At 49.0% G+C, this 20,065-nt stretch overlaps 5 protein-coding genes across 5 annotated transcripts; 4 read left to right on the forward strand and 1 right to left on the reverse strand.

The window, feature by feature from the left end:
• Positions 1–5,297: 5,297 nt before the first annotated feature.
• On the forward strand, positions 5,298–7,210 carry N7458_000446 (homeobox domain-containing protein; the record flags this gene model as incomplete). Its single annotated transcript, XM_056903840.1, has 4 exons — positions 5,298–5,890; positions 5,960–6,097; positions 6,156–6,802; positions 6,864–7,210. The coding sequence occupies 4 exons, from the start codon at positions 5,298–5,300 to the stop codon at positions 7,208–7,210; spliced, it is 1,725 nt and encodes a 574-aa protein (XP_056771607.1).
• A 3,657-nt stretch (positions 7,211–10,867) lies between these two features.
• Positions 10,868–11,317, forward strand: N7458_000447 (putative copper resistance protein Crd2; the record flags this gene model as incomplete). Its single annotated transcript, XM_056903841.1, has 3 exons — positions 10,868–11,027; positions 11,090–11,185; positions 11,247–11,317. The coding sequence occupies 3 exons, from the start codon at positions 10,868–10,870 to the stop codon at positions 11,315–11,317; spliced, it is 327 nt and encodes a 108-aa protein (XP_056771608.1).
• A 1,786-nt stretch (positions 11,318–13,103) lies between these two features.
• Positions 13,104–16,040, forward strand: N7458_000448 (AP-2 complex subunit alpha; the record flags this gene model as incomplete). Its single annotated transcript, XM_056903842.1, has 3 exons — positions 13,104–13,555; positions 13,619–15,881; positions 15,933–16,040. The coding sequence occupies 3 exons, from the start codon at positions 13,104–13,106 to the stop codon at positions 16,038–16,040; spliced, it is 2,823 nt and encodes a 940-aa protein (XP_056771609.1).
• Positions 16,041–16,396: 356 nt separating this feature from the next.
• Positions 16,397–17,251, reverse strand: N7458_000449 (YggS family pyridoxal phosphate enzyme; the record flags this gene model as incomplete). The annotated part of the gene is made up of 1 exon (XM_056903843.1): positions 16,397–17,251. The coding sequence occupies one exon, from the start codon at positions 17,249–17,251 to the stop codon at positions 16,397–16,399; it is 855 nt and encodes a 284-aa protein (XP_056771610.1).
• A 2,030-nt stretch (positions 17,252–19,281) lies between these two features.
• On the forward strand, positions 19,282–19,572 carry N7458_000450 (uncharacterized protein; the record flags this gene model as incomplete). Its single annotated transcript, XM_056903844.1, has 1 exon — positions 19,282–19,572. The coding sequence occupies one exon, from the start codon at positions 19,282–19,284 to the stop codon at positions 19,570–19,572; it is 291 nt and encodes a 96-aa protein (XP_056771611.1).
• Between the last annotated feature and the right edge of the window lie 493 nt (positions 19,573–20,065).

The raw sequence follows: 20,065 nt of genomic DNA on the forward strand, positions 1-20,065 counted from the left end.
CATCGACCTCCTTTTAACCTTATCAACAGCGTAAAGACAAATCTAACCAATCCATCAGGCATGAGGCTGTTCAAGCAAACCTACAACACCCAAGACGATTCGTCAAACCTAGCCGTAGCCGAGTTTTTCAAATGCCCAGTTTCTCGCCCCCCGGGCCAAGATTTAACGATGCCCACGTCATGCCTCGATAGGAACAGACCGATCGGACATGTCCAAGGCCCGACACTAACGTTAGTAGTCGCAGCGATCGCCCATCGTTTCGGCCGCAGGGATGAGCTCTGCGCGATATGATTCGGAATCGCAGCTTAACGGTTCCGAGTTTTCTCCCCTGTCCGAGACTGGTTCCAGGGCAGAGGATCCAACGCTGAGGCCTCCTGGTGTGGATATCATCCCCCCGCTCAGTCTAGCTCTCGATGCAGTTTATGGGGACGATTGAGACTGGAGACCTGGCCCTGACTCCCCACGCTACGCATTATTATGTACTCCATACAGTAGAAGACTTTGGATCAATGCTCTGAACCATCATGTCTTGTGTCCTCTGTATCCGTACTTCATGCTTCTGAGGAGAAATGGGCTGATATGTCCCGACGACCCCCACTGAGCTCGGCTAAGCATGTCAAAATGGTGCAGAAAGGGGCAAGGAAAGAAAAGTAATCATACAATTCCTACCGATTTACTGTTTGGCATTACTGTAGTTACCTTAATTACTTATAAGAAGAGATAGCTTATACTAGAATAGCTGTTTGTTTAAAAACTTGGACAAGCTACAGTATAACATATTAGTTGATCATTTATTCGCGACATTACGGAGCACTCTAATCTTTTCTAGAAGAACGGAGAAAAGTAAATAAATTAATGGCCAGAGTCCGCGGTCAAGTGTAGCTAAACTGCGGCAGTGCATAGTGGTCTGGTCCGCCGATGGAAGCAGAAGTTTTCCACCTAACTATACACACAGTGCTCCCAAAACATTCGCTACGGATATACGGGGATGTACTGCTTACAATCCAAAGTTCGATCTCGATTCCTCAATCGGGAAAGAGACCAACAATTCAGTCATGACGATCAACATGCAGCAGTTCAATGAGAAGGGGACAAAAAGCATCTCCAATCGCCTCGGGGTTATCCAGAACCAAGAAACCTCTTCACTCCCCACCCTTTGCCGCAGTATCACCGCACAAATCAGTGTTAAGCAAAGACTTCCTATAACCAACCAAACGTGTCAACAGCTGGTCGCAGAAAAAAAAAAAAAAAAAAAAAAGGCTTGCAAGAAGTGCCTCGATAGACCCACCTTATTCTTCAACCGTCAGATTAATTTTCTGAGTTTTGAATTTTCGATTAGCAGCGCCGTGCACGGAGATAACACTATGCAAAGCCAAACCCCTAAAAGTCGTTAAATGACCCATAGGCTAACAAATGTAGGACCTCGGTCTTTGCAAATTGAAATTGATCACAAGGACACCTGAGCAGGACTGCTTCATTTCCAGCCTGCGACCTGGGCTGTTTCATACTTGTAGATGTGGAGATTTCCAGGAGCTTCAGGCTTTCCTTTTCCGGTGGGGATTGGAATGGCCCTTGAGACGGCTACGAGCCATGGTTAACAACTTAACGCCCCTCAAGCCTCACAAGTCTGCTTGACAGCTAGATCCCCGATATTTTCCATTTGTCGGTCGAATTTTCTATTCACCGTTAGCACAGTATTGTTCCCTTGATCGTGCATGGTCCGCTGTGTGGCCATGGTCTAGACTGTTTTCCTCAGTGTGTTCCCCTGCTTCAAGGGAGAGGATCGAAGGATTGTAGGTACTTATCGTAGTTCATGCTCAACGAACTTTGGTCACTGCAAGAGGCTCTTAACAGATTGCATTTCTCCGTCAAAGCTTTACGTCTGATTTTTTTTTCTTGTTATCTGGTTTCATTTGTTTTATCTTTTCTCGACACCGAGAACGTTCACCATTAGTTTTGATTCATCAGACTTCTTTATTTATTCATTTATTTATTTATTTTGATTTGATATCTCATCCTTCTTCCTCTTAAAGTCTGATTGTTCACATGGTTCAGTAGATTTGGTGGTCCTTTCAGCCGCCCTGGCCCGTCGCCAGTTTCAGGGCTCATCGGCTAACACCAATGAGGATTCTGATACATAATCTGATTGGAGACAACATACATACATTGATGGGATCGCGGGGTTGGATGATCCGGATTGTTCCTGCCTCAATCTCAATTTTCTCGTCGCATGTTTACTGCTTTTTCTTTCTTCCAATTTTTATGGATTTTTTTTCTTCCTCGACCAGACCACACTGATGGTACAAGCCCGACTCCACATCAATCCTCCGGTCCCATCCACCACACCTTCAGGCATATCACAGTGAAAGGACCACCCAATCCATGTTGGAGAATTACGGCGGGCAGGATGCTGAGTGGCTAATCATTTTTATCGATCGTTGGCCCCCGAAGGGTCCGGCGGCTTTAGACTGGCCACTTATGGAGTCAGCACGCTAGCAAACCCGACAGGTCTTCCACATGGTGGCCGAGTGTCGACCAATGCAAAGCAAATGGCGCATCAAATGTACTTGGAGAACCAGGGTCTTTTCTGGACGCCCTGATACGCCCCCTTCCCCCTCTACCCCCCTCCTGATCCCAAAATCCCAAGGCCCTCCGGCTCTGGCGGTTCGCTGGCAGACTTGTTAGTCCATGCAGCAATCGATACCTGGCTTTTTGGCCACGCTTAGACTGGCCCGCGAGATCCGCCACGCACTCCACGTTCGGAGATTTTTTGATGAATCATGACCCTTGACCTTCCGGGCCGTGAACGCTTTGTCTTCAAGTCTCAGCTCCTGGTCTTGTCTCCAGCTTCATTTTTTTTTAATTATTTTCTTTTTTCTTTCTGGTGCTGCCCCACTAAGTGGGTACCTGCTACCGGAGGCCCGTCTCATCACTCACAAAGTGTGTCCCCCCCCCGGCCATGCTGGTTATCCAGAGCTTGTTATGGATTCAAGTCCAGTCCTTAGCCTTCCACAATGCCTTCAAGCTTGGATTACTCAATTTGTTTTATTTGTTGATTTATTTATTTAATTTTTTTTTCAGCTCGGGCAGAACCGCGATTCGCCACAGACCCATCTTCGTTTCCATCACAGAAGACCAGTCCTACACTGGACGTGGTTTTATTCAAACAAGCAGACTGCCGTTCTGTGCACGCCATACCATGCCTCTGCGTCTGTCTAATCGTGGCTTCCGTGGCTACCCCGTGTTTTTTCTCAGGAGCCAAGAGACCAATCAATCTTCAACTCATACTCACTAACTACAGAATTTTCAAGGTTGGGTACGTGCAGCCTTGCATCGCGGTCCCGATACCAGATGTGTAACACTGAGATCTCGGGGCTGTAAATCCTTACTCGGATGTTTGGATCACTGTTTGGCATATTCTACGGACAGTCTCCAGTTCGTTTCTCAATATATTCGGAGAAAATCGAAATGAGCAATTCAGATCTCGCTTCTGATCCTGTACTTTGACTGGAGAATGTTTTACTGTCGGACCCGGGGTGATACCTGCACTCCACCAGAAGGAGAATCCTGTGCTTTCATAGATCGCTCTAGTGCTGATCATTGCCAAGCAGATGGTCGTGTGCTGATGCCATGACCAGCCCAGCGTGTCCATTGAACCTCTTCATGCATGCATATTTTCTTCGCTTTTCACACATCCTTTTTTTTTCATCGGCAGTCCATAGAATGTTGAAGAAGTAGTCGTCTTGTGCGCTTTTGTGCATTTAGTTATCTTCTTTGCATTCGTATAGTAAAGTTTATGGAAATCCGATCTTTAGGGTGGCCCGTTCACTAGCCTTGTTGGGTACAGTCCTTGCTAAGATTTGACTTTCCAACGTTCAAACTTTTGCCTTTTTACCCATTCAATGATCATCTTGACCGTTAAAGATCGCCGGGCACAAATTTTACGTATACCCTTGCTCGGCACAGGTTAGTTTCACTTGGATGAAAGGGCTACAGTATGTGGGTATAGAGAACAGAGATGGACAGATCTTCGAAAGACAATAATATCGTAGATGGGATAGCGCTTCGGAGGACTACAATGTGTATTTCCTTGTATCCAACGGTCATATACCACAACACAGTCCTGTAATTTGTACGGCGTCTGCGTACTGGACTTCCAATTAGACCCGGCCCGCCTCCTCGGTGGCCACCTTTGATTCCTTGGTGGACCCTTTGGGTCAATTACTTGTGGGCGTCCATTTAATAACTCAACCAACAGCATTTTGCTATTTCCACTAAGGGCATGGTAACCTCGCTTGGGGAGAACTTCCATTCCTTTTGCTTCGGCGTCGTCATTGCTTGGCCTTGTTTTGTTTGATCTTGTCTGGTCTCATCCAAGTTCTCAGTTACAGTTCTCTCCATCGTGCGCCTCTGACTGGCCCAGCCTTGTGTAAACGTTCCAGTATCTGTTCCAGGAGATCTCCGGCCGATCCTGGTGACCCATTTACCGGCTCTTGATCCAGTACCACTCGACTGTCTCCATAATTGTCGGTGGATTCCCTCGTGTCCTGCTATTGCCGAGCTGCGTAACGATCAGCATTCGCAATAAGGTGTGAATGTGGTCGGAACGATCTAAGATCCAAGCCCAAAAGTCAACCCAAAGGGCTTAAAGGACTTAAAGGGCTTGTGTGGCGGTAGTGTCCCGCTTTCTTCCACTTGGGCCTCGACTGTTGTTACTTGAGACGGAGAGTTTTGGCTGCTGGCGACTGACTACGCTTCGAATTCGTTAGCCTGGCACAGTTTTTTGACTACTGCAACTACTACGGAGTACAACTTGCAACTTTCTCGCCACGTCCGAGTGATCAGTGATCCGGCGCCTACTGCAACATCGTCTACTTCTCTTCTTGTTTGATTTCTCCTGTCGTGGCTCTCGGGGATTCCTGCTGGACTAAACACCCCTCTCAGAGTCCGGCTTTACGTTTGATTTGACTTAACCCTTTATTCCGTTTAATTGCTTTTATTGCACCAGGAACCCTGAGCCTGTTGCGCAAGCGCCCCCGGCACTTTGATCAGACCCACCATCGTCTCATCTCGGGGAAAGGGCGCTTTAGTATTGTTGTCCCTTTTTTTTCTCTTCTGTTCTTCTGTTTCTTGTTTCGCGTCGTCGTGGTTTGGGCGTGTTTGGGTCCTCCTCTCTCTTCTAGCCATATCTTTGAGAATCGTGGGCTTGGGTCTTGTCGTGTCTTGAGTTGTCTTGCCGTGAGACTTTAGATCCAGATTTTCATCCGGTCGAAGAGGACCTGTTCAACCTCCTTACCATGTCCATCGGTGGTCCTTGTCTCTGGGTGCCGTCTTTGTCCTCGCCAGTCGCCTCGCCATTTTCTGCTGTCACATCCCACCTATCCGCAGTAGCTCGTCACGGAGAGCGGGTTTCTTCGACGCCACGGATAGCTTCCCCGCTGTTGATTCTGCCTAGAGATCGAGAGGTTACCTCTCGGAGTGCCTCGTCGTCGGTTGAGATGCAACGGACCGGTGTGACGGCTGAAAATGCCTTACCCACTCCTGTGCTAATCCCGGGGAACACGGCGGGGTCCGGCTTGTATCGTGAGGGAGAGATCCCAGCGCGAGATCTGGCCAACCAAAGACCTGGAGCGGGAAGAGAGGATTTGTTGCCTCGAATGAAGCTGGAAATTCCTGGTGGAGGCAATACGAATTATGCCATGTCGCAGCCGCAGATTGGATTCGGTCGCTCTGACGAGTCAACGAATGCCCGCCAGTCGGCCCTGGAGGCAAATGACGATCACGACAAGGAGTCGACGATTAGCCCCTCCGACGAGAAGGGCGAGGTTATTGGAGATGATGAAAGTAATCGGTCGCCGTCGTTGGAGAAAAAGAAGATGAAGAGATTTCGGTAAGAACGGTCGAGACAGATTGAGTCGACTCGGCTGAATGAGCAGAATCATTAACATCGATTATACAGGCTTACACACAATCAGACTCGCTTCTTGATGAGCGAGTTCACTCGCCAAGCGCATCCAGACGCTGCTCATCGAGAGCGTCTGTCGAGGGAGATCCCCGGGTTGACACCACGTCAAGTCCAAGTGTGGTTCCAGAACAGGTAGGGCTTTCAACTATATCAATAGAGACTCACCACACATTCTCTGACACTGTTGCAGGAGAGCGAAGTTGAAGCGCCTGACTACAAATGATCGTGAAAGGATGCTAAAATCGCGAGCCCTGCCGGACGACTTCGATACGACAAAAGTCCTGCGGACGCCTTTTGAAAGCAAATCTACAGGCCCGACGCCAGTGGCATCACCGCATGGTTACGGGGCTCCAAACCCAGATTTTGCATCTCTGAGAGCGCTTCGCACTGATAGCTTTCAGCGGCCAAATGACGAAGATTACCTCGTCTCACCTCTAAGTTCTGCGTCGACCGCGGGAACGTACATGTCTTCTGCTGGACGGAGTGATGGGCTACCTAGTTCAGGAATGATGTTTGGCCGGTCTGCAGCATCTGCGTCTATGTCCGATCTGCATAGAACGATCCGGAGCGACTACTCAATCACCAGGTCTAGCAGCTTGTCAGATGCATCCTCTCACCCTCCGTCTTTCCATCATAGCATGCAGATGCACAACCGCTTCGCGCCATCCTCAAATCCTTCTAACCTGCCTTATACGCGACAACCACCCATGGACTACGGGATTCCTCGTCACCCAGGTGGAATGGTCACCCATTACGACCAACACCAGCAATTCGAGGGGTCCGTATCCCCAACCGATTCTCAAGGAGCGCCAATGCCATATGAAATGAGCAATATCAGTGGGTTCCCTCGTCCTGCGTTGTACCCACGAAGAACAATTTTAACATTACATTGAATTAGGCTCGCAACAGCAAAGTTACCAGCCGCAGCTCGCAATGCCCACGCCAAATAGCAATGTCAGCATGGGCTCCCAGCTCCCATCTCACGGGAGACCTCTGCAGTCTGTGCCTGTCTCCGCGCCGCAAGAATATAGACCCTACTCGTACGCGCAGCCCTCAGCACCGATGGGCACCATGCCATACACTCAATCCAACGCCTCCACCATAAGCCTTCCTCCCTCCTTTGCTCCGACCGAGTCCACCTCGGCCTCGCAGGACCAGATGTCGCAGAACCAACAAGGCCTTGAGTCTCTCCGGACCAAATTCGGCAATCCCCCCTTCAACTACGCGAGCTATATCCAACAATAGATGCATCGCGCGGCAGGACCACACAAAAGCAATATACTCTGGAAGTTTTCCCTTCAAGCTGGTCTGGGTATCCCCACTCTTCTTTCCCTTTTCCTTGTCATTCAACCTTCATTTCTTCTTTTAGGGTCTTTCCCTTTTTCGGCCGTTTGGTACGGCATACAACTATCAGCGTGTTTTAATCCTAATGCTTCTACAGCGAATTTCCTATCTTGTTCTCTTCTCATACTTGCTGTTTTATCTATCAATTTTTTGTTCTCTTTTCTGTTCATCCTTGGCTTCTTCGTTATCTATCATTGCATTGTTTTTTACTGCATTTTTCTTTTCTCGGGCGGGCTACCTCAGATTGCAAGCAAGTCTGATTTTCACTTCTGTTCTGTTTTGCTTTTTTTTTTTTTTTTTTTAACGGGCTGATTTCGAAGGCTTAGCCTCTGATTCGCCTTTTTGAACTCTAGTGTTGATTCACTTCTCGCATACGCGAAAGCTGGTCTAATGTTAATCGTTGTTGTCGATATTTTTCTTCCCTTGTGGAGTATACGGTCGTGATATATCCACTGCATAAATGAGGTCTGTTGGGCAAGTATATCTCTACGGCTAGAAGATTCACCTTACTAAAGGCGTGTCCACTGTAGACTACCAATATACTTCCATTCTTTGTCAGTCTCCCAACTCTATATTCTCATGATTAACGTGTCGTCTTCATGGTCTTCATCTAGCGAAATTTAGTCCGTGGCTGAGTATCTAGAGAGTGCCATCCATGGATGGCTCCGTGCCCGAACGGGCCGACAGGCGGGAAGTTAAGGGAGCCCCACTGCCTAGAGAAGTGGATGAGTGTCGATCCGGCACCAGTGCTCAAAGCCAGCATTTCCAAGCGGTCCGGTGATTGGCAGCAAGAAAAATCAAAACCTATTTTGATCACGATTCCCTTTATTCGATTGCTTTTTTGAATGAATCGAGTAGCGTTGATACTATTTCACCCGTGCCAGTCTACCTTCAACCTTTTATCGAGATATTGCCTGCCGTGTCGATCTCAGATCTGGCTCGAGCGGCTTACTGCATAGCATTAAGCGGTGGGCAAGGAAGCCTCAGCTGCTTCTGGCATTACAACGGATGGGTGGTTGTTTTCCATGGGTTTTCTATTTTCCAGCAACAAAAGTGCAACGTCACAAGAATATGGGTGCACCGTTCTTCGTCTAGGAGACAATACTTCGAGTCAGCACATCCACTTAAGTGAAGTATCCACTGCTAATAGTTAGATATTGCTTGACTAAAAAAAGGCTGATAAAAGTGTCTTCTATACCTCATTTGCAATTAACAAATTTTTCTAAGCGAATGCATCCTCATCAAGAGACAGGATATTCAAAGGGTTTCTACCAAGATGTATGGCCAGCAGAAAATCAAGCCCAGCGAGTATTACCGTGGGCACCAAAGTCATTCAAAAGATACCTGGATTTAAAAAAAAATGTAGTCTTTTTTGGTAGGGGCATTGATGGGAATATGCTCAAACTCCCGGTCCCATAACACAGAAATTGCTTGTCACTGAACTGATTCTGGTGCTTCTGAGATATATCGAAACCTATCAATGGCAAATCCGACCGAGCACGAGAATTGGGTACAGGTCCATTCTCTTATCGGTTGTCTTATAACAATAAAAAGCAAAATTGAATCAATATTGTCCAATGAAGAAAAAATGACTAGGAATCGCAGAAGAGGAAAGAAGCAGCAAGGAAAAACCGCCTATATATGAACACCGTCAAACTATCACAAGTCTCTCTCTTCCAAATAAATAGGTCCACAAGGTCATAAACAAGAGTTCACCGTAGCTTTTCAGCTTGTTATAGACTTCAGGTGATGTGAGTGGGTTGTTTGAGCAACCATTCTGCCAGCGTGAAGTCTCATAGTGGGAGCTAAGCGATTCAAAGGTTTTTTGTTTTCAGTTTGACGTTCTGACAAATTTTGTCAAGCAGACTTGGATTTGCAATTCCAAGGTAGAATGAGCCAAACGCGGTCCTTTAGTGTTGGCATATATCTTCCAATATCCTTCAATCTTAGTGCAAGCTTAAACACTCCGTGTCACACAAGTATAGGTTCACCGGGCGGGTTCACGTTCTGGGCTAATTCGCAAAGAGGGGTATATCGCATTTTCCCTCCTGTAACTTTCGAAAGGACCACGGTCAATTCCTCTTGAAAAGTTCATGGTCCACATGAGCCAAAGGATGTTCTGTAGTGGAACATGGTGTGTTAGGTGCCTCATGTTAAGGTTTCATTTCTCCAACACCTGTTTCACTCACTGAATATCATTTCTCATGTTCGGATTCCCCTTCATGATCATCTCACACTAGACTCTGCGAAGGGCCATATGATAAAAAGCAGTGGCCGTAAAGCCGTTATCTGAGCAGACGCCATATGGTCGCGTGACTCGGATATGTCTCGCATTTTGGTTGATTGCATCTGGCCGGGGGAGGAGAGCGAGGATGGATATGTCACAGATCAACCCAAGGGATGGCAACCTTTTTCCAAGTATAGGAATAGACTGCAAAGGGCTTCAGAGGCTTCTATCATTGGGCAGAGTCAAATCCCTGGCTCTATGCCTTTGCTTGGAGAACAGAGGCAGATCTGAGATAGGATTTTAATCAAGTGAAGAGCGAGCAAATGACTAATATTTATACGAAATTAGAGTACTGAGAGACGGCCAAAAGGACACCAGAGTATCTAAACGAAAATGATGATATGATGGATGATTTGCAGTTTTGGAGAGGTGGGAATGCGTGCACTGTACATATCCAGCTAGTTTGCGGAAAAAACCTTAGAACTCTATCGTGGGTCAAGACTTTTGACAAAGAAGGTTCCAAGAATTGTGATATAATATTTGATCAATGGAGCAAGCGTTTCTCTTCCGGAAAAGTCCTCTAGATACTGGTTCTTCAAGGAAACAGTCCACAAGTCATCAAGTTACTGATCACTGACTACCATCTGATAGATATTAGACGTCAAACATAGATATAAATTACCTATTCAATTAAACTAAATTCAGCAGACTGTTTCATTTCTGAATTCTTCAACACTTTAGTCAGTCACGTACTGATGTTCTCTTGTCTTCAAGCCTACAAGAGCGTCCCCACTTCCTGCCCGATTTCAGGCAGGCATGGTTGTAGATACACAGCAGTTTCTGGGGGTTCCTTCTCCGTCTGCAACTTTCGCAACACCTCCAATGTGCCTCAAATGACGGTATTTCCCATTCACAGCCCCGCTCTTGTCTTTCATCGAATCAGAAGGACGGCAATGGTCATCAACGAGGAATCAGCCAGTCACGAGACCTCCATTTGCCCGTGCATGAGTCAGCCAGAAGCCATGGCCAATCAGTGACCGATGAATATGACCTCCATTCCACGTGACCATTGTCAACCAGCCAATCAACACACGGGCAATAATAATCAGGCCACATCGCTGAGACGCATGCAGGCGAGTATAAAGTCACTACATCCCTGCTTCATTGATTGTTGTATTTCAACTTCATCTTTCGTGCTCTTCCAACCTTGCAGACCATTTTCTCTTGTGCTCTCAAACTTTCCAATCAGCAACTTCCATTGACCACCTCCAAGCTACAAGCTTATCAAGACCCACCTTGTCTCAATTCAGTCTACCAACAACACCGTCAAAATGGTCCACCCCGTTTCTACCTGCTGCAAGACCTCCCAGGACGGAGGCTGCGTCTGCGCTGCCCAGGCCAAGTGCTCCTGCGGCAAGGAGTCCGCTCTCCACTGCACCTGCAACAAGGCTTCCACTGAGAACGAGATCTCGGGCCCCCGTTGCTCTTGCCGTAAGTGGAACCATTCTAATCCTCTTGGGTATCAGATCATCTGATATTAATATTCCATTTAGGCTCTCGCCCCGCTGGTCAGTGCACCTGTGAGCGTTCTGTGACCGAGAACAAGCCCGTCCGGGGTGAGACTTGTGCCTGTGGCAGCCGTCCTTCTGGTAAGATTTCACCCCAAACAAACGGACTCGTAAAGTTGAGATATTCTGACATTTCTCCTAGCCTCCTGCACCTGCGAGAAGGCCGTGGCTGTTGAGTCCGCTCTTGAGCAGGACTTTACCACTCGCGCATAAATTGGCTCGCTGATTTATGTTGTTGATTGATGATCCACACATTACTGGGTTCTGCTTGAGTTGCATTTCTTGTGGTTTTGGGAAGGCTGGCGTTTCGGTGGGATTATCCCGGGGTTTAGTCTGCATTATCATATAATAGTTCGATCCACATTCCTCATATGTGATCTATCATGAGTCATGAAATATCATCATGCTTCCACTTGAATATTGGAAATACCGCAATGAAGTAGCCGTAGGAAAGTAGATCTCTGATGACATGCCATCGTATGTCTCACCACACACTCAGACCATTGAGCAAGCCAGTCCCAATAGTTAGCGCTCCCTTTACGCTATCCTATGTAGCGGCGGATACCGAGTCGCGGCGCTTCACGTTCATCCAACTCTCATCATCCTGTAAACTACCCAGACACTCGTTCTGAGATCCTCAATATTGATAATACATTGCAAAAATATAAATACAGATCATTGCTCAAAGATATCATACAATTTCTGTTTGACTTGGCGAAGACCATATGTCGCCCCTCAATGGACCGTAGCCATGGTGATAATCACCAAGACCAATGATATCAGTTCAGCAAACGATGGTACGGAAATAAGGCCTTAATGACGAGCCATTTTTCCAAGTATCGCGGGTGCAGCAAGCACAACCAATTTCCTGGTCTGATTCCTTTGAGCCCGGGTTTAGCAGATAGTGGAAATCGTGATGATGTACCCCAAGTCTAGAAAGGTTAGGGAAATGGGACCGGATAGTCTTGGAAAGTCTTGGATAATCTTCTCTTTCAAGAATGTCCCCTGGGATAGACTGGCAGAGGCCACTTAAATCACAGATGCTGATGCTCTGGACTCGGGATGCATTGTCCTCGCCGACTCTTTCAAAAAGATCAGCAATGAAGCTGGGCAACGGGGTGGGAAAGTGTGTGAAGCTGAGAAACTGAACGAGTTCTTCGAGTAGAGCATATCAATAGCTTCATGAAATATCTGGCGATTAAGGCGTAAGACGGTTGAACATAGATCGTGCACATTCCTGGTAGATCCGGAAGCAGGTGGCGATATACAATAATCGACGTTAATGACTTCCTTCGAGACGAGGAGAAATTTGTAAATCTTTATTCTGATTTCAAGAGGTAAGCTCAGCAGAGTTGGTGTCAATTTTCTGCGTAGCCTGGGCATATTGCACAATTGTAAGTCTCGAAGTCTGAAGTCCAGAAACGACCCAAGTCCATCTACTTTACTGGCCCCAAAAGGCTTAGCACATGCATAATTGCACCGCCACAACGCATCATCATTCTTCCGCCGTGCCACAGCGGATCCCCGGCGATCGACGGCGGAAGGAGCCAAGTGAAGGACCACGCGGGAGATGTTATGGAGAGGAAGCTCTCAACTTGACTGCAAGTTCGTGGGTATTTGAGGGTACCGTTCTAAATTCCATAGTGCGGTATGACCATCCTTTTGTTCCGTGTGGATGTGACCCGACTGCCCCTCGTGAATGCTGACAATCATCCAAGATAGCCTGCGAAGCGCCAACCCCCTGTTTCTAAGCTCTCCTTCCTCCGGCCTACGCACCCGATAGAAATATCGCCGAGTCCCCGGTAGCCAATGCTCCATCGACGACACGATATAACAGGGATATGGTTGTGTGACGTGCTTCGTCCGATCGCGAACCCCTGAGGCGGCTTTATGGCATGCGAGACAGTACCTCGAACCCCACACCCAAAATAACGAACCGTCGTGAGATCGCTCCAACATTTCCCAGGGCTTAGGTCCCACATCACAGATAAACGGCATCATGTCATCCATGCGAGGCCTCGTCCAGTTCATTGCAGACCTGCGCAATGCGCGGGCGCGAGAACTGGAGGAGAAGCGCGTGAATAAGGAGCTGGCCAACATTCGGCAGAAATTCAAGGCCGGCAATCTGAACGGCTATCAGAAGAAGAAGTATGTCTGCAAGCTGCTCTACGTCTACATCCAGGGCTACGACGTCGACTTCGGACACCTGGAAGCCGTCAATCTCATTTCCTCGAACAAATACTCCGAGAAGCAGATCGGCTACCTGGCGGTTACCTTGTTTTTGCATGAGGAGCACGAGCTGCTTCATCTGGTCGTGAACAGTATTCGGAAAGATTTGCTGGACAACAATGAATTATTTAATTGTCTGGCGCTGCATGCTGTGGCCAATGTGGGTGGCCGGGAACTCGGAGAAGCATTGGCGACCGAGGTTCACCGACTCCTGATCTCACCGTGAGTCTTCGGACAGCAGCTTTGATATAGGATATAGGAGTCACCGAAGCTAACTGCTCAAAGGACATCCAAAGCGTTTGTCAAGAAAAAAGCCGCTCTCACATTGCTCCGATTGTACCGCAAGTACCCCGGAATTGTCAGAAACGAATGGGCCGAACGAATCATCTCGATCATGGATGACCCCGATATGGGAGTCACACTATCTGTCACTTCTCTTGTCATGGCGCTCGCCCAGGATATGCCCGAGGAATACAAGGGAAGCTACGTGAAAGCGGCCCAGAGGCTGAAGCGAATCGTGGTTGACAACGACATCGCTCCCGACTACCTTTACTACCGTGTTCCATGCCCATGGATTCAGGTCAAGCTGCTACGCCTGTTACAATACTACCCACCCTCCCAAGACAGCCATGTCCGCGAGATCATTCGCGAATCCCTGGCGCAGATCATGCAGTCAGCCATGGAAACACCCAAAAACGTCCAACAGAACAATGCTCAAAATGCCATCCTTTTCGAAGCCATCAATCTACTCATTCATCTTGATTCTGAGCATACCCTGATGATGCAGATCTCCGCTCGTCTGGGCAAATACATCCAGTCTCGCGAGACCAACGTCCGATACCTGGGATTGGATGCCTTGACCCATTTCGCTGCTCGAGCAGAGACACTCGATCCTATTAAGAAGCATCAGAATATCATACTTGGCTCCCTTCGAGACCGAGATATCAGTGTCCGTCGTAAGGGCCTTGATTTACTGTACAGCATGTGCGATACTTCCAATGCGGCGCCCATTGTCAATGAACTTCTGCGCTATCTGCAGACCGCCGACTATGCGATTCGTGAGGAGATGGTGCTCAAGGTTGCTATTCTTACGGAAAAGTATGCCACCGATGCACAGTGGTACATCGACATGACCCTGAAGCTGCTGTCACTTGCTGGCGACCACGTCAACGAAGAAGTTTGGCAGCGTGTCATTCAGATCGTCACGAACAACGAGGAGCTCCAGGCATATGCGGCCCATACGCTACTTGGGTACCTCAAGACCGATTGCCATGAGAGCTTGGTGAAGATTGGCTGCTATGTACTTGGCGAGTTTGGCCACCTAATCGCCGATAATCCCGGATCAAGCCCAATTGAGCAGTTCCTCGCCCTACAAGCGAAGATGTTCACCGGATCTGACAATGCTCGAGCTATGATTTTGTCATCCTTTGTCAAGTTTGTCAATTTGTTCCCTGAAATCAAACCGCAACTCCTGCAAATCTTCCGCCTCTACAGTCACTCTCCAGACTCTGAGTTGCAGCAGCGAGCGTTCGAGTATCTTTCTCTTGCAACGCTCCCCACGGACGATCTTCTACGGACAGTCTGTGACGAAATGCCGCCCTTCTCCGAAAGAACGTCTATCCTTCTGTCTCGACTGCACCAGAAGACAGCGGGTACCAGCGAGAAGAAGACCTGGGTTGTTGGTGGAAAAGACGCCAATGCGGACAAGCAAGAAGTTCTCATGGCACAGCACACTGGCCTCAAGCGCACATTTACCACCATCGTCCACGGCACGCGCAAAGGATCCAATGGAGGAATCACCCCGACCAGCGCTACCAGTGCATCGGGTGACCTGGCGGGGCTGGACTTTAACGGACCCTCGGCTCCTCCTCCTAACCTAGCCAGCGCCGCGCACTTGACCCCGGATTGGGACATTGGCTACAACCGACTCTACTTCTCGCACGAGGGTGTGCTCTTCGAAGATGCACAGATTCAGGTTGGACTGCGGTCAGAGTACCGTGGTCATATGGGTGTGGTGAAGATGTACATTTCGAATAAGTCCGCCTACGCCATCAACTCCCTGACCACGACTATCGAAAACCCAGCTGCGCCAAACTTGAAGATAGATACCAAGAACCTGCCCGACTCAAGCGTTGCCGCAGCTGGGCAGACCCAGCAGACCATTTTCTGCGCGACCCATGGGCCTTTCTCGGATGCACCTACCATCCGTATCTCCTACCTGGCTGGTGCTCTGCAGGCATATACCCTACAGTTGCCAGTGCTAATGCACCGGTATATGGAGCCGTCCTCGCTTTCTGCAGATGAGTTCTTCAAGCGCTGGCGCCAGATTGGCGGTGGTCCACTGGAGGCACAGAAGACCTTTGGCCTTCACGGCAAGAATAAGGTGATTGACGAGTCGTCTACTAGGAAGATGGTGGAAGGGTTTGGATGGAAGATCCTGGATGGCGTGGATCCCAACTCGAAGAACATTGTCGGTTGCAGTGTGTATCAGTTTGAGGGGGGCAAGACGGGCTGTCTGTTGCGACTGGAGCCCAACTACGAGAAGTCGGTATGTATACGATCGTTCCAGGTTCTTGTATCAAGGCTAACTTCTTTAAAGATGTACCGAGTCACAATTCGTGCCACGAAAGAAGGTGTGCCGCAGGGATTGGCGCGACAGATGGAGCAGAAACTGTCTCAAGGAATCACGAGAGATGCCTATGACTAGGGCTAGTACGAGGGTCAAAGAGGTACCTGGAGGATGGGTGCATTTTGTAAGCGATGGTGAATGGGGCATGCATGTATATCTTTTGAGTAGCTTCCCAGCCAAATATCAACGAGCGTTCATTTGGATGCCTCGTGTGTATTTTTGTATACTTCAAACTAGAAGAGTGGTGTTGATATATGCTTTTGTAATCTAACGTCTATGCAGACATCTTCTTCCCCATCTGCCATTAACACGCGCCTCATGGAGTTCGAGCCAGAGACAACACCACGAATATTCCTCGCTTGAGATGCAACAATTCATAACTCGTAACCCACTCAACCCAAATCCAAGATTTTCGATCAACCCCTCCATAATTTTTAAACAACCCTAGCCTCAGCCTTGGGAGGCCTATCCCCAAAAATGGTCGTTCCAACCCGAACCTGATCACTCCCCAGCGCAATCGCCCCCTCAAAATCCTGACTCATCCCCATACTCAACTCCAACTCCGCATCCACCCCCGTCAACCCCAATTCAGTAACGATCCGATCCCGCGTCTCCCGCAGACAAACAAAATCCTCATTCTCGTTCTCCGTAGTCGTCGCCCGCGACCGCGCAATCGCACCAATTGTCATGACACCCTGCAATTTGAGCCGCGGACATTTCTCCCGAATATGTCTCGCCAGCGCAGGTGCAGCCGCAGGCTCGACGCCGGCCTTGTTCTCTTCGCCGGAGGTATTAACCTGCACATAAATGCGCAGTCGCGAATCCCGATCTGCGTCCGCAGCTTCGGCCTCGATTTCCTCCGCATCGGGGTTGCGCTCTCCACGACCCTTATCTAGTAGGGTTGCTTTTTTCTCGGTGTCGACGCTCTCGACGGCCCAAAGGCCGCGTACGTCGCGCGCTAGGGTGACGCATTTATTCGATTGCAGGCCGCCGATGAAGTGCCATTTGATGGTGGGCGGGAGCAGCCGCGATTTCTCGAGGAGTTCTTGCAGGTAGTTCTCGCCGAAGTGGGCGTGGGCGATGGGGGATTTGTGCAGGGCGAGGACGTCGGAGGCGGGTTTGAGCTTGGAGACGGCGACGAGGCGGACTGGTTTGCTGGGGGTCGGGGAGTGGGTGGTTGCGGTGGTGATGCGCGACGTTACGGCGGCGAGGTTGGAGAGCAGGGTTGAGGTGCGCGCGGGGGTGGCGGCCATGATGTTGGGTGGTGAGGGTGTGGATGGGGTGGTCATGGCAGTTCCTGAGTGAGATCTGGGAGAATTGATTGTCTCTGGCACGAGAGGAGGATGGGACGTAGATTGTGTCGGGAGTATAGTCTGGAGAAATCCATTCGAGCTTGTTAGCAAAACGGGCGATAAACTCCGCTGATAACGGCCTGAGGCAGCATTCTCCGCGGAGAAGATAAGTCACCTGACGTGAGTGACTGCGCCACTTGTCCCGGGATTCCTTTTCCCTTTGCACCAGCCACACTGTATCACTAGCCACACTTCCGCCCCGATTCTCCAGGTTTCGTCAGGCCGTTTGCGGACGCCAGCCGGATCGACACGGTGATCTCATCTAGTCATCTTCATCATCGGTCCATGCGACGCTAGGAATGCCGAACACTGTGACATGAATCCACCACCCATCCAATTCTTCCATCCAATGACTTGCCTAACCAGCTCCCCAGATGACTCTCGAATGACTCCTCGCAAGTGGTCGGCGCCAACTGACGCTGGCCCAGTTATCCACTCCGGCTCCTAGCGGCAGCCCTGACAGCGAGCCCAGCCAATCAAGGGCCCATCGCGTCGGATATGGAAACCTTGAGCGACACGCTTCGGGGCTCTGCGGATCACTGTTCGTCTGGGCCTCTCAGCCCTGAAAAGCTCTCTTTTGGTTCGTCGATCAGATGAGTCCGATACTCGCTATTGAGTTCCGGGCTACTCATCCTCGATGCCGTACAATTTACAAATCTCCAATTCAAACTGGCCAAGGTGGCCTACGGTCTAATTGTAACCACTCGAAGCGCCCATTGTATATGCGTCGTCAGTTTGTTCAAACACCCCCTGGATATTGTAATAGTAGCCTGGTTCTTTTTTTAGGTACTTCTGCCCTTGCCCGTTGTATTGGTTTTCTGCCTAAGCCAAGACAATAGTCAATCGGATTTCTTTTTTCGTCGCATCAGCCACCAGTCTCCATCCCCAGCTCTCCAAGCCCTAGAGGCGCTCGCCAAGCTACGTGGCCTCGCACTCGTCGCTTTTGTAATTGGTACCTGCACCGGAGGAGAAGAATGGTTTCTGGCTGTCAAGTGAGTAGTAGACAAGAAGAGCAGTCCCCGGTCTATTCCCGGCCCTTTTGCCCAGGCTTCAATACCACCCCCTGCCACCTGGTCAAGCTGGTTGACTGGTTCACTAGGCGAAGATGTAACTTTCCCCTCGACGCGCCAGACGGATGGAGTAAGTTTCCGGCGCGGTCCGTAGTCTGTACGATGCAGAGAGGCAGACGAACTACGATTTGACAGCTCCCCCCGGTAGCCTATTGACGACCATCCCCGAATGTATTAATATCTTTCGTCCTTCCTCCCCCCTCCCCCCCCCCCTCCAACGTAGAAACGCCGATTTTTCTTTGACGTCAGACCAGTCATTGACCATGGTTCTTCCATGACTCTATTACCCAATTCATTCTTTATTCGTTATTACTGTAGGCTGATGCTCCGCTAAACCCGGCGCCAGCCCTATCTCTCTCTTTCTTTCCTTCGCTCGTCTGCATGCTCGATCGAGAACATAAAGTGTCTGGCGGGGCTGCATCCACCGTTCCCTCGATCTTTTTGATCTTTTTTTCTTTCTACTATCCTCCTCTACTCTTCTCAGCTGGACTGATCTTCACTTCTGTCACTTTACTTATCTTATTGTCCTCCTTGAGAAAGGGAGGACTTTCCTTGACACTCTCACTACACTATCCCCACGTCGACTCGGCTCGTGAGCGACACTACCATTCAACCACTTCTTACCAGTCATACTCATTGTCAATCTCATCAATTGACCTCTCCAACCTCCCTCAGGGGCAAAAACACATCCCCTTAAGCCCCGGATCACCTCGGCTTCCTATTGCGCATTCCACGGCTCCATCCACAGAACCACCCCACCATCTTCACAACTAGTGATATCCAAGTGGACCCTGAAACCCACGCATCTACAGTACTCCTGAAGACGTGGAGAAACACCACGAAAAAGCCAACACCAATTTTCATATCGCCCACCAAATTCACATTTGACTTTCCACCATGTGTCGCCAATACTACACCCTCTACGAATGGTGCCATTGCGAGGAAGACGCCGGCCACAGCGTCTGCTCCGGCCATCGTCGCGATAGCTGTCCCGGCGTGAGCATCGAGACCGTTCATATGCACTGCTTCTGCAATTCCCACGCCACCCGCAAATTCAAGACTGAGAAGGAGACTAAGAAGGAGGAGAAGAAGAGTCGACGTCGGTCTCAGGATTCGTTTGAGGAGAAGGCTTCGCTTGGTCGGCGGTGGTATCAGTGGTATCAATGGAGGGGATTGCTATCGCGGTAGATGGTTGCATACCTGGAAGCCACGCCCTCTTCTTTTGACTATCATGTCATTTTCAAGACTTTCTCTACTTTCTTTTCATGTTTATGCTTCCAGCCTTGGTGTTCAGGCTGATTTGGGTTATTTTGATTTTGAGAATGGATATGGGGATTGGAGGTGTTTATGGGCGTTTGAGGATGGACTGGTTCTAGGTTTTTGGATTATGGATCCATGGCGCTTTTCTTTTTCTTTTGTTGGCTACAGAAGACTTGCGGAAAAAGTTAAAGATGGATAGAAGGATCTCAGCATCTGCTTTGTTAGGTATCTAGATCACAATCAATCAGTTGATTATGCAGGTTCAATATATTGTTGGGAGACAATATCTTGTATAGACCAGAAGGAAACAGGCTGAAGAATAAGCTTTGTAGAACCACTACAACTATAGATGGTAAATTTAGAAACCTGGTTTTTTTTGTTCAGATTTAACAAATCCATTCATACTCTCAGTCATCCAAGT

Source organism: Penicillium daleae (genome assembly GCF_028827525.1).
Source record: "Penicillium daleae strain IBT 16125 chromosome Unknown utg000001l_segment0_segment0, whole genome shotgun sequence".
In the NCBI taxonomy this organism is placed as follows: Eukaryota; Fungi; Ascomycota; class Eurotiomycetes; order Eurotiales; family Aspergillaceae; genus Penicillium; species Penicillium daleae.